Genomic DNA, 13,883 nt, shown 5'->3' on the forward strand with positions numbered 1-13,883 from the left:
AGTTCTAAGCACTTTACATGTATTAACTCATTTAAATCTTAAAACAAGCCTTGGTACTATTATTATTCCAATTTTATAGATGAGGAAACCAGGGTACAGAGAAGTAGAGTACTTATTTGCAGTCATGAAACTAGTGTAGACTTGAACCCCTGTAGTCTGGCTTCAGAGTCCTGAGTTGTTCAGTATTATCCTGAATTGTAAGTTTAACAATCATACTTTATTACACTCTCTATCTGGATTTCTCTGTTTATTAAAAAGAGAAGCAAACTTTCTAGAATCTGTTCTCGTGATGTCAAACCCATGGGACAAGGGAGGCAGAGACCCTTTTGAAGAAATCTTGCCTAAAAGCAAGAAAAAACTTTAAATTTGGAGGGATTTTTATGTCAACATGATGAAAGGGAAAAGCAATTGGATTTAAAAAAGTGGTCAGATTTTCTTTTTTAATGAAAGAAAAGTTATATTTGCTATTTAGCCTTTGTGAAAGAGGCTTGTTGATAAAATTAACCTGTTCTAATGAAGCATTATTTATGATCTCATTATCCTGGCCTGGGCCTTATTATTAATAATTTTTAAAATGTCAACAAGTCTGCCATAATGATATTAAGTGATGTAACGTCTAAAATCACTTTGTCATTCTATGAAGGATCACAATAATCCCATGAAAGGTAAATAAGAGGCCCCATTAACATCCCTACTCTATGGGGGTGCTGGAGAGAATAGTGGCTTAGTTCAACTATGTATAGCTAGTAAATGATCAGTTTGAACTTGAATCCAGGCTTTCAGATTCTCAAATCTTTCTACAAGACTGTATTGGCATTGGAATTTGTCAGTAAGCCAGAACTCACAACTTACTAGGAATCAGGAGGGGCCTGTAGTTACTCCCCACAACTCTCCAGGGAGCCAATGAGATGCAGTGAGACGGACAGCATCAGACATCCTTCTGGGAGCCAAATAATCATCAAATAATAAAGCTAATAGCATAATAAAGCTTCTGCTCTCCCAAAGCATTACCATATGTTGATATAAAACACAAATAGAGGGAACAGAATTCCCAAAGATAGCCAGGCATTATTTGATCACAAATAATATTTTAACACTTTTGTGAATGTAAAAGAAAAATAAAATTCAGTGGATAATCTCAAAGTCTTATTAGAAAGAGTAGATTTTTTGTCTTGGGTTGGGGGAGAATGTCAAATAAGTAAACTATCACCAAGAACAGCAGCTTATTATGCGCTAGGAAAAATGCTAAGAACTTTCCATGCATTATCTCACTTAATACTTGACAACAACCCTCTGCTGAGAGTACTATTATTTTACCAAAGGGGAACTGAGGCTTACATAAGATTGTTTGCCCAAAGTTACACAGTCAGTAAGTGGCAGATGCTACTTCGTACCAGTTTCCAGATGTAAAAAAGATAACTGTCACACTAGCACTGAAATACCTATTAAAAACAAACAAAAACAATGCCATAGCTTCTCTCCTCTCAAATCCTTGTGAAATGAAAAGTGTATTTTATTTTATCTAAAAAATTTTTTAACATCTTTATTGGAGTATAATTGCTGTACAATGCCGTGTTAATTTCTGCTTTATAACAAAGTGAATCAGCTATACGTATACATATACTCCCACAACTCCTCCCTCTTGCGTCTCCCTCCCACCCTCCCTATCCCACCCCTCTAGGTGGACACAAAGCACCGAGCTGATCTCCCTGTGCTATGTGGCTGCTTCCCACTAGCTATCTATTTTACATTTGGGAGTGTATATATGTCCATGCCACTCTCTCACTTCGTCCCAGCTTACCCTTCCCCCTCCCCGTGTCCTCAAGTCCATTCTCTATGTCTGCGTCTTTATTCCTGTCCTGCCTCTAGGTTCTTCAGAACCAACTTTTTTTTTTTTTAGATTCCATATATATATGTGTTAGCATATGGTATTTGTTTTCCTCTTTCTGACTTACTTCACTCTGTATGACAGACTCTAGGTCCATCCACCTCACTACAAATAACTCAATTTCGTTTCTTTTGATGGCTGAGTAATATTCCATTGTATACATGTGCCACATCGAGAAGTGTATTTTAAAGCCTTGCCTCAAAGCTGTGCTCTTGTTTACAATCCTTCTAGTTACAGCCGATACAGATGGTTTTGAAATCTGCACCCAGATGAACTTAAAATGCCCCCTCCTTTCCTTGCTCAAAGAAGAACATTGCAAAACCTATGAAACGCAAAAACAGAAGTGGTTTGAGCAATTATAGAATGAATTTGGGCTGTGTAGGCAAATAATCAAGATAATTCCTAACTTACTCCTTTGACTTTAAGTCATTTTCCGACCTGATTCACCCAAGTAATAGCGTCCACCTTCGGCCCTGTTCACCTGGGGTAGGTGAACATCATTCTGATCCAGTTTGGCTGCCTCGATAAGGAAACATCTACCTTCCGCACGAAGGTGGAAGTAATGACAGATGTGCAACTAGCACTTGGGATCTGAAGTCAGCGTCAACCACTATGCTGCTGAATTACGACTGCATTTAGACACTCCAGGAACTTTACAGTTTGGGGAGGCAGCTGTGATGTGGTGGGTCCGTCTAAGTTCTGGCTGCTCCTCACCAGCTGGGTGTGATCATGGCCGAGCCGCCTGACCTCTAGGGACCTCCCTGTTTTTATCTGATAATTAAGCCTCACTAATACCCACTTCATAGGGGATAATAAGGTTTCTGGATTCATCAACCACAATGCAGCCCACAAACATTAGGTGCTTTATTGTTGTAATTACTGTAATTACTATGGATTCTGAAATCAGCTTCATTTCTGGGTTGCTCATAAAGCAAACAAAAGAAAGCCATGGGAGTTTTTTCACTCTGACTTTTAGGCTGAATATTGGGAAATACTGAAAATTCTAGTCCACGTGAATCTCAATGAGTTTGAGAAAACTGGTGGCCACGTTATCACGTGAGATGCTAATCATAAGTGGAGTGAGCTTAGCTGAGGACTATGGCCTCTGTCATTACTTCACCCTCTCAACTTGTAGTCACTCTGACCTTTCTCTTTCCCTAAGCAGGGTCCATGCAATACCTTTAGACCTTGTAAGATGAAAACCTTTGCAGGTGAGACCTCTAATTTCCCCTAGGAAAGCTGGTTCACATTTCACATATTGTATATTGGGCTGAACCTCTAATACTTTCCTTGAGGACCTGGAACCATTTAATGTGTTTTTAGGGTTTTTCTATTAATATCAATATTATATTATTAATGCTGTTACCATGAGGCTTTTCTAAAGTACCCCCCAAAATTACCTCAGTATTTAGAAGAAAGTCACCCAGAAAAAAAAACTTTTTCCCCATTAGCTGCAAAGCTCAGTCAAATTTGTCCATAGTATGTTATCTGGGAGCCTGGCTTTTCCTTTCTCTGTCCCCCTGTGCTCAGTGGGCCAGTGGGCTGAGCACATACAGGGAACCTGTCTAATTCCCTTAAGCCAGCTGTGAAGGGTGGGAGGCCACATAACTGGATCCACTGGTCACAGAGACAGCAACACAGAGAATTTAACACAGAGCTCGACACAAATCAGTCACTTCATTAAAGTCTGATAGACTGAATTAATCTAGACACTTACAAGTTAGGGGCCCAAAATACTCAGCAAAATGATGTGCTACTCAAAGTAGCACAGGTCACTCTGTAGCTGAAGATGCTTCTATGCCCAGCTATTAACAAAATCTGGGAACTTGTTGTTTTATGCACCTCGCTTAGAGGGAGTAGGTATGCACTATTACTTTTATCTTTGAAAGGGGGCTCAGGTGACCCCAAACTTCTGACTGTCTGGGGAACAAAGTTCAATCTTTACACTAAATCAATTATTAAAAATGCAGGCTGTGCATCTGACATTCAATTTCTGAATGTCTTATGTCTCCTGTAATTCACTGATTCACATTCTGGCAAATACAGAGTTTACTGGGATTCCCAAATGTCAGTGGTTCTCAAACTCAGAATTGCATAAAACTGTCTTGGAGGCTTGTTAAAAACAGAGACGCCCGAATTCCACACTTGTAGATTCTGAGATTCTGATTCGTAGGTTTGGGTCTCTTTCTTCCTCCAAAGTTTTCACTGAGAAATTTTTTCTTGGTGGTAAATTCAGTAACTTGCAAATACAACTCAGTGACCTAGGAGAATGTTCCTTGGATGTGGACAGTGGATGACAGAGGCAAGTCAATAGATTCTCCTTTTCCCTTAACAACCAAGAGACTCTTCTATAACAAGCTCTTGTTTTAATCAGGTCCTCAGATGGTACAGAGGCACCTTGGAGTTTGAGAACCACTATATACAACACACGAAAACAGAAAAGAACTCATTTGTTTTTGGCGTTTCAGGGCAGTTCAGAGACAGAGAGAGAAATCAACGTATCACCTAGGGATATTGTTAAAGTACAGATTCTGATTCATTCTGAGTTGCTGCATTTTTAACATTTCCGGTGATGTGGCTTCTGCTGGTCCCTGGAACACACTTTGAGTAACAAGGGTTAAGAGCATAGGCTGGGGGGCTGGGCGGGGGGGAGGAGTTCCGCAAACCTGGATCACATCCTGCTTCTTCACTTTACTGTGTGATGTTGGGCTAGTTACTTAAACTCTCTGGCCTGTTTCTTTATCTGAAACATGGGGGTTGAAGGGAGCAAAGAATAGTACCGATCCAGAGTACTGGGGTAAGAACTGTGTCACAGCACAGGTAACAGTACCAAGCACATAGTCACAAAATGACAAACTAACAAATGGAACTCTACCATCGAAAAAGTTATCAACTTCTCCTTTTAAGAGTTAAGCTTGCAGTCTCATGAAAACCATCTGAATGACTATTTCTGACCTGGTAGTCATCAGTTGCTGCCTTGCTTCGCCAAATTATAGTTTAGCCTCAACTTGGCATTCCGGTCGTGGGCTTGAGCTGAGTAGGATAGGATAAGGCACGAAGGACTGGGGCCTCCTTTTCAGATCGTGGGTGCTCACTGGGCTGCTGCCCACCCACTGGGTCTGGAAACGCAGGGGTCACGATGGGACTAGGCCATTTCTTTTCCATGGTGGTTGCTATTTCCAGTTCATGTTTATGAAATACATATAATTTTAAGGCTTTACCAAGAGAGAGCCTTCCCTCTGTGGTTGATTTATAGAGTCATATTTACCCTCTTATTACAAGTCAGCGTTCTGGGCTTTGACTCCCCTGGGGTTCCCGTGGTTTGCTCCTGGGACAGTCAGAGGGATAACCCTGGTCAAATCTGCTGACCATGCCATTCCAAGCTAGTAGACTCGGCTTCCTTGCCCCTCATGCCAAGGGTTTGGTTGGGTTTGGAGGTGGCTGGAGCAGAATCCTGCTTCTCTGAAAGAAATCTGCTTCTTGCTGTGGGTTGCCTGCTATTAAAACTCTGAATGCTCTGGAACAAGGGCCTGGTGCTAGATTGTCACAATTAGAGAGTGGAGTCTGTCACCAGGAGAGCCAATGACCAATACCCCAGCATTCTTGAAGGGCCAAGAGAATGATTATGCTAAAATATGTCTCATGGAATTTTAGAGCAACACATAACTCAGGGTTCCAACAACAGTAAGATGTTCAAACCATGAACTTGTGTTATCAACATTCTCACATGGAGTCACTTTAAGCACCTCACTCTACTTTCTCTAGTTCACATTTCCTATCTGAATACTCCATGCATCCTAGCCTTCGATCTGGGGAAGCAAGACTCTTTTCCTGTGATTAGATACGCTAGTAGCCAGAGGGAATTCTTCCAGGCATGAATATTCTTTCATTAATGACTCAGTATTATTGTTCTTTTTATTTTATTTATTTATTTATTTATTTATTTATTTATTTATATTGTTCTTCTTAAACTATCAGTCACAACTAAGATGACTTTTCCTTTATTTATTTATTTATTTATTTTTCTGGTACGCGGGCCTCTCACTGTTGTGGCCTCTCCCGTTGTGGAGCACAGGCTCCAGATGCGCAGGCTCAGCGGCCGTGGCTCATGGGCCCAGCCGCTCCGCAGCATGTGGGATCCTCCCGGACTGGGGCACGAACCCGTGTGCCCTGCTTCGGCAGGCGGACTCTCAACCACTGCGCCACCAGGGAAGCCCTCCTTTATTTTAAATAAGCTTATAATTAGCGAAATACTTTCATAGATATGAGGTAAAGGGAAAATTGTTGGTTCTTCCTTTTCTTGTCCTCCCATCCCTCCCTACTATTTGGCAAGAATTTAGGGAATTTGCAGATAGGATACGGAGACCTACCAAGAATCCCTCTGATAATGGGGGCAAGAAAATGGATTCTCTCTCCTCTTTTCTTAGAAACCAAAACCCCGATCCTGACAGCCAGGAAGCAGGTAGGTACCTCCTCACACATCAGAAGAGGGCTCCTGGACTCCCCTGGTGGTGCAATGGTTAAGAATCTGCCTGCCAATGCAGGGGACACAGGTTTGATCCCTGGTCCAGGAAGATCCCACATGTCGCGGAGCAATGAAGCCCGTGCGCCACGACTACTGAGCCCGCGCCCTAGAGCCCGCGAGCCACAACTACTGAGCCTGCGTGCTGTAACTACTGAAGCCCTCGCGCCTAGGGCCCGTGCTCCACAACGAGAGAAGCCACCGCAATGAGAAGCCCATACATCGCAACGAAGAGTAGCCCTCACTTGACGCAACTAGAGAAAGCCTGCACAAAGCAATGAAGACCCAATACAGCCAAAAAAAAAAAAAAAAAGGCTCCTGTGCCTTTGATTCCCCAGGGCAGCAACAGAAACACTCTTCCTGGATTTTCTGGTGAGTGGCCACGAGTTTGGTGGCCCTGGGCTCAGTACTGTTGTGCATGAGAGCACGGTACTTCCCCATCTGGATCACACCCGGGGGCTCCTGAAATAAGGACCACTGGGCCCTCTCAACTAAACAGGTAGTAGGCTTGAGAGAAGGGAGTTGTATAGATGGAGGTGAGGAAAGACACTTTCTTTGTCTAAGGAAAACATTAGCCTCCTGGTACAAAGGAGAGCTGGAGCTGATGAAAGGCTTTATTCCCTTGGAAGAAAGAGTACCTCCCGTAGAATCCCAAGCCCAAGCCCAAGCCCAATCACAGGGGAAAGTGAGGAACAGGGAACAAAGAGGAGTTTGAGAGAGGATGCAACCCATGGGTAAAGTTGGGTCGCTGGGGAGGGGGAAGCAGGTTCTTTAGACCATGTGAAAAAGTATATGGCAGGTGGGTCCTCAGTACTGAAATTTGGTTAAACCAAAGAGATTAAAAAAATAGAGGAAAATTGCTGTTTCTGATGTGGGTCATAGGGGTCATAGTCATTTAATGAACATACCTGCACTGAATATTTAGCTCAGGGATTTCATGGCAATTAAAAAATTAAAATGTACACTGAAGAAAAAGCAAGATTCCTCAGTCTTTTTCCTTAATACGGTGATTATTACTATTTTAAAGCTAACCCATTGTGGAAGCCCATAGCTTTGCCGGCAAAAACAACGTCCTGCCATCGTTAAAAGTATGTTACAATTTGTGGCTATGTACCCAGCATTTGACATGGAGTGGTGTTCTATTTCAGCCCAAATTTAATTACATGCTCCTTTTATATATTGTGGATGGCTCACAGTAGCAGCATTATTTTGCCTGGTGAAAAACTGGCCACGACTTGTCATAATGGGCTGGTTTATAGAACCACTGAAGTATAGTTACTGCCCTTCATTCAGGAATTATGGCGCCGTAACAACCCTTTACTTACATATACTGCTGAGACAGTAAAAACAGCAAATACACTTCTTAAATCGAGACAGCAGAAATTTCCCCCCAGGGCACTTGGCCCTCATTGTGGCAGTAACATATGCAAGTCTAAGTAACTTCGTTGTCTGTGTTTCGGCACTGCATCATTTCATGGGCAGTTTATAACATTCTAATAATAAAATCGACTCTACATTTGGAGTTGGGCTTCACGAACATTAGATGGTAATGCACACAGCAGAATCTCTAAGTGATTTGTGAGGAAGGTTTAAATTTGGTAATCACACTCCCACTGAGAGGCTCTGCAGAGGAGCTAAAGTGGAATCAGGAGTTAGGCCGTTGCGGTGGCAAAGCCTTCAACCAGGAGAGCGCCTGACCTAGTTTATATCAACACGGATCCTGCATCTGGGTAAAGTCAGGGATGCTTTCATCGTCAGACTCCTAGGACCTAAATAACCTTGGCTTTCCCCTCAAACAATAGAAACCCTCTATAAATCTACACCACTCCTCCCCTCTTTTTTGGCCTCCCCTGTTCTTTCTTTCGTCTTCATGATGTATCTCTGGGGGGAATTTTACAGGGGTAAAGTTCCATTGCCCTCACTGACTGGTTTGTCCTGATATTTCATGTAAATTGCCCTCTCCTTATTCTCGACTTTCTAATCCTTCATAGAGTTGTCCCTAGACTTATTTGTAATACACACGTTTTAAAAGCATGCTCTAAAACATGTCCACTACACTTCTATTTCTGGGGTGGTGGGTTCACCCCACACATCCTTTAGCTTCTAGTAGAATTATATGGCTACCCGTGAAAGGATAGTGCATGGATGCCATAACTCAGACTGCTACCCATTGTTCTGCAGTGACTTGCAAGTGGTCCAAAGGGGCAGATACTTAAAAGGAGATCCTATTCCTCCAGGCTGCTGAGGCCTGGAAGGGTGTGGAGTGGGCAGGGAAGGGGGCAGCCGTGCCAGCCAGCTCACTGCGCCTGTGGGATGCTGCAAACGGATTGGCTAAACTGGACGTTCCTGTAATTGTCAAGCTTTGTGACTTCCTTAAAGGGGATTAAGAAGCTGGGCCAGCATTATGGGTGCATACACCTCTCTGGGAGAGCACTTGGGTTGGTCATGCTTGTGACAGCGAGTCCCCCTTCAGGTCTGCCCCCCATCGCCCCTACCCCCCCTACCTCCCCCCACCCCCTCCCGGCAGGGGCAGGGTGCCCAGGGTGCAGGCGCACTCACCCCCGGAGGGCAGTCCGGCGCAGCTGCCTCCGTGCTGGCAGGGGCTGCGCTCGCAGGCGTCAGGGTAGAGCACGCAGCCCAGCTTCAGCTCGGTCAGGCCCACCACCTCGGCGAAGCTGCTGCGCTTGTTCTGCAGCGGCAGTTCGTTGTTATTCAGCACCACGGAGTCCAGGCAGCCCTGGAAGCCGCTCAGCACCTGCGTGACCCGCGTGTCGGTCAGGCTGCGGATGTTATCCGCCTGCACCAGGGCCCCGAAGTAGATGGTACTCTCGGTGCTCAGCGTCTGGAAGTAGAGGGGCGCCCTGCGCCGCTCCACGTAGCTGTCGTCCAGGGACAGGCTCGTGAAATTGCGGTTGAGCTCCAGGAAGACCGAGTGCCAGCTCCCGTCGTTGACAGCGCGGCCCGAGATGCCCAAGATTCCGGGGCCGCTGCCGCAGTCCAGCTGGAACCACAGCTTGCCGTCCACGATCTGTGCGGGAACGAACACCGCAGCGCTTTTTAATATGCATCTGGCAATAAGTTCCTGGACACCCTGTTCCCAACCAGCCTGGATTTTAGAATGGACAACGCTTTTGATCCAGCCATAAATCTGCTGTGGTTTGATTTTTAATAATAACTCTCCCTCCTCATTATATGCCGTGCAAATGCATGCCTGATATTTCACAAATCTTCTTGTATTTAGCAATATGACCACAGGTTCAGAAAGCCACACTTACATATTTAAGAATGCTCCTATTCTTTCCGTCTTCATCCTTTAAAAATTCACAGCTATTTCTTGTTTAGGGAGTCTGTTTATTCTCTGTGCCCTTCCTAGTTACTACCAGCACAGGAATGATTTCTGTGGACTCATTGATATTAATTACGAATATTTATTGAACATCTACTATGTGCTAAGCAATGTGCTAGGTGCTATGGGGACCACTGTTAGCAAAAGTGGTCTGCCCTCATGGGGCTTATATTTGAGTGAGGGAGATGGCTATTAATCAGATCAGCACAGAAATACATATATACTCCCCAGGTAAGTTTGTGTGACTGTGCTGTAGGGGAGAGAAAGAGGCCAGGTAGATTTCTTACTTCGCAGCATCATACATATTTAAGATGTACAAACCCTCCTATTAAACACTAGCCATCTTCTTAAAACAGTTCTTCAGGACCGCTGCTCATCATTTAGGTTAAGATTATCTCACAAAGTGCTCAGGGCTTGGCCATTTGCTAAGAATGTATGTATATTTGGTGACCTCTGGAACTCCAGAAGGATCTGGTTAACTCTTTACACCTTGTAGATACTTCCAGCCCCTGATCTGGGGTCAGCTACAACAGAGACTTGCCTGCTTTTTTTATTGCACTGGTGCAGAGAGGGCATCCAAGTCCCCCCACCCTCAGCAGCCTGACCCCAGAGGGACACCAAAATCAGGAAAGTGTGCTACTAAAGGATGCTGGCGAGTTGAAAGCTGTTGGGCAGGTACTGGTCCTCCATGGAGACCCAGGTTCAACTGTTGCCGAGGACACAGGCTGGCCTTTGAATCCTCTGTCGTCCACCGTCATCTGCATTTCTCAGAAATGCAAGATGGTTTGAGGATCCAGGGATTGAGGGCTGGACCCATGTCTAGTCAACAAATTGTTATTGGTCCCTGAAGGAATTCACAGCTAGAAAACTGTGAAACAGAAGCTACTTTTCTGGTCTTTGTCCCTGGATCTCGTGGAGGCCAGTGTCTCAGTCACGCCAGGGCAGCTGGCCTTTACTTAGGATCTATGTATAGTCCTTTGTGAAAACCTGGGTAGAGAACATGAACTTGTGGAGAAAGAGAGGGGAAGGGACAGAAGGGGAGGGAAGACAGACCTTCCAGGCACTAAGTGCCAAGGAGGTACAAATGTCAAGTGAATTCATAGAAATAAACTGAACCAGTCTTTCCAAAATGCGTTTGGCTACTGATAGATCTGTTAGGAACGATCACAACCTCACCCACCATCACAAATGGGGTATTTTTCTACGCTTCAGTGTCTTCCGCAGAAACTAATTCTTAGGGTCTCTCATGACTGCCCCTATGGCTCTATAAATTTGCTGTCACCCTCTCTTCCTGCATGTAAAGTTTATGCCACATAAATGTGTGTATATGAAAGGCAGGGGCTCTGTGAACCAGGCAGAGCCTTGGGAATTTAGAAATGAGAAATCTAATTCTGGCTTCGTCATGTATCATCCAGGTCCCTTGGAGAGCATCGGTTGGCCCCTCTGGGTTTGAGACTCCTTCTATGGAAAGCTGTGACTTATTTTACAAGGAGACTGACTGTGTCCACTGCAGCACGGTCAGCCCCTCATTCACAGTTAGTACATACATCCTGCGCTCTGTAATGCAAATGTACGAATGTGAAAAGACTGGAGACAAATTTTAATTTTCTTTTCAGAGACCTTTCGTGTGTAATCTTTGCTGTTGCCTTTGTCATTTTTTCTGTTGTTGTTCAACAAAATGGACTGAATGAATATTGTAAATCAGGCCAGAATACTTGCTCAGTGACAACTCCTGGATAATATCCGTATCTTTATTTCAGTGTAAGTAATCAAATGATCAAATGTGACTTTAGGGACTACCTGCCCCTGGCACAGTCCATCTGCTGTTCTGCTCAGTGGCTACAGAGTGGGGTCCCCAGTCTATCGAGGAAAATCTTGTGGTGAGGGTGCAGTTCATCTAAGGTTTGGAAAAGGATGTATTCAATTAATATATTACTTGGTCCATTCCCCTCCCTAACGCCCTACCTCTTGGGATAATAACCAAGTTACAAACTCATCCAGGAGAACTGATGTGGCTCTGACAGCCTCACATACATCGACGTTCTATCACTAAGGAACATAAAATTCTCCCATGGTAACACCGAGCATGGTTAAGTTTCCCTTTTTCTTTCCTGTTGAAAATAATAAGAGCGGCAACACCGCTGAATGAATAGAAAGCCAGATGCCTACATGAGCCTCAGGCTTTTGAAAACAAAAATGATCCGTACCTTCAAAATTCTAGGAGTTTGGAATTATAAGCCTTGTCTAGATGACAAACGAGTGTGGATACCAAAAGCTACCTTGCAAAAAGTTAATGTTTGGCCATTTCACAAGTATATTATGCCAGGGAGAGGAAAGAACACTTTCACATCTGAGTCCTCTCATCTTGGAAAATTATGTGCCGATCATATTTAGTTTTTCTGTCTTCAGAATAGGGTTTATCCAGTTTTAAAGGATCTCTCTTTTAAGAGGACAAAGCTTTCTCAAAGCAGAGGGCAAGCTATTTTAATAGAAACTGAGGTGTGCATGAAACTGTAAGAAAAGTCTACAGCGAGGATCTGAATGATGTGCGGGGGACGGGGGAGGGTGCAGAGGCACGTAGGCAATGTGTTCAATGAAATGCATAATTCAGAGTGTGGTCCTACTGTTACGAAATACGCAGGTGTTCAGGGTTGTCTGAAATCGGTGATGTGCTTTAACCTGGATCTTCTGTGGCCTGGAGCTTGGGAGACAAGCTATCAGAGCTATAAGAAGTCATCTTGTAGGAAAGTACGATTTTGAGTAAAAAGTATGAATTATGGCATAAGTCTTACTGCTTCAGATTGTTCATGCGTAGCTCTAGCAAATGCACCATCATGATAAAACTTTTAAGGGGGTCATTAAATATTCTTTGAAAAGCGAACTTCTTGAAAACCTATTTTTAAGGCAGCCATGAATAGCTATCTGGCATACAGTAGATGCTCAAAAAATACACTTTGAATGAATACGTGAGTGAATAAATCTCATTCCTTCAAATCTCTTCTTTTGATAAACACTGCTGTACTCCTGATCTGTTTGCCACTGCCAGAGGGCCAGGTCCACTACTGATTGGTTTAGGCAAGTCAATGATTCTCTCTGAATCTCAGTTTCCTCACAGGCGAAAAAGTAGGCACTCACATCTATGCACAGGAGAGTGAGAATGAAAATATATGTACGTGAAAGTACTTCATAAACTCTTAGGTATTTCATTATTACTATAACGTGTAATTATAAGTTAGCTCACTTCTCAGTGATAGCTTTCATATATCCTTGAAACTCTGGAATCTTGTGAGGTCTTCCTTGTTACTCTTCTGATCTGTGTTGCAAGGATCTGGCTCTTCCCAGTGGACTGTTTTATAAACCAAATGAGCTTTCCTTGACTATCTTCCTCTTAGTTCTGGGGTCTTAACTAGCCATGTCTGAGAATCATCAAAATGAAGTCATGTTTCATCTATAACTTTCCCCAAAGATCAAATGTGATATTTCTAGATTAACAAGCAAGTACTTCTTGTGCTTCTGCTATAATATTGCACCTGAGAGATTAACATAGGGAAAAAGTTACTTGTGTCTCTCCTGGTGATCTGACATGTTTCTTTTATAGGTTCGAGGACAGCCACAGCATCTATCCCACCATTTTCATCCTGACTTTGGCTGCCAGGAAACTCAGAGTTATGGTTTGTGTTCAACTAACCCCTGGTCTAGATTTTTCAATGACGATATTCTGTCCGTCCCTATTTCATTGGTTGAGTCTTAACCTTTTGTTTTCATCTTTTTTAAAATTTAAGTATAATTGACTTATCAGGTGTGCCACATGACTCGATATTTTTATACATTACAAAATGATCATCAGCGATAAGTCTGGTTACCATCTGTTGCCATACAAAGTTACTACAATATTAATGACTACATTCCCTACACTGTACATTACATCCTCATGACTTATAACTGGAAGTTTGTACCTCCTAATCCCCTTCCCCTATTTTACCTATCCTTGCTTTCATCTTAATGGTGCTTTGATTTTATTGCATTTGAGTATTTATGGTAAGCCTGGAATCTCTTTTGGAAGAAGACAGGGTATCAATGATGAACAGAAGAACGAGCGCCTTTACTGCTGCTAAAAGACAGCGTTG

General features: G+C 43.4%; 1 protein-coding gene across 2 annotated transcripts in view; it reads right to left on the reverse strand.

Annotated features, from left to right (window-relative positions):
* FAT3 (FAT atypical cadherin 3) overlaps positions 1 to 13,883 on the reverse strand; it is a 560,923-nt gene that overhangs the window by 14,868 nt on the left and 532,172 nt on the right. For both annotated transcript variants that reach the window (XM_073808321.1, XM_033862147.2), the window contains exon 21: positions 8,970 to 9,438. In XM_073808321.1, the coding sequence (XP_073664422.1) occupies positions 8,970 to 9,438 (469 nt within the window). The remainder of the gene's footprint in view (positions 1 to 8,969; positions 9,439 to 13,883) is intronic.

The sequence above is a fragment of the Tursiops truncatus genome, chromosome 8, assembly GCF_011762595.2.
Source record: "Tursiops truncatus isolate mTurTru1 chromosome 8, mTurTru1.mat.Y, whole genome shotgun sequence".
Classification (NCBI taxonomy): domain Eukaryota; kingdom Metazoa; phylum Chordata; class Mammalia; order Artiodactyla; family Delphinidae; genus Tursiops; species Tursiops truncatus.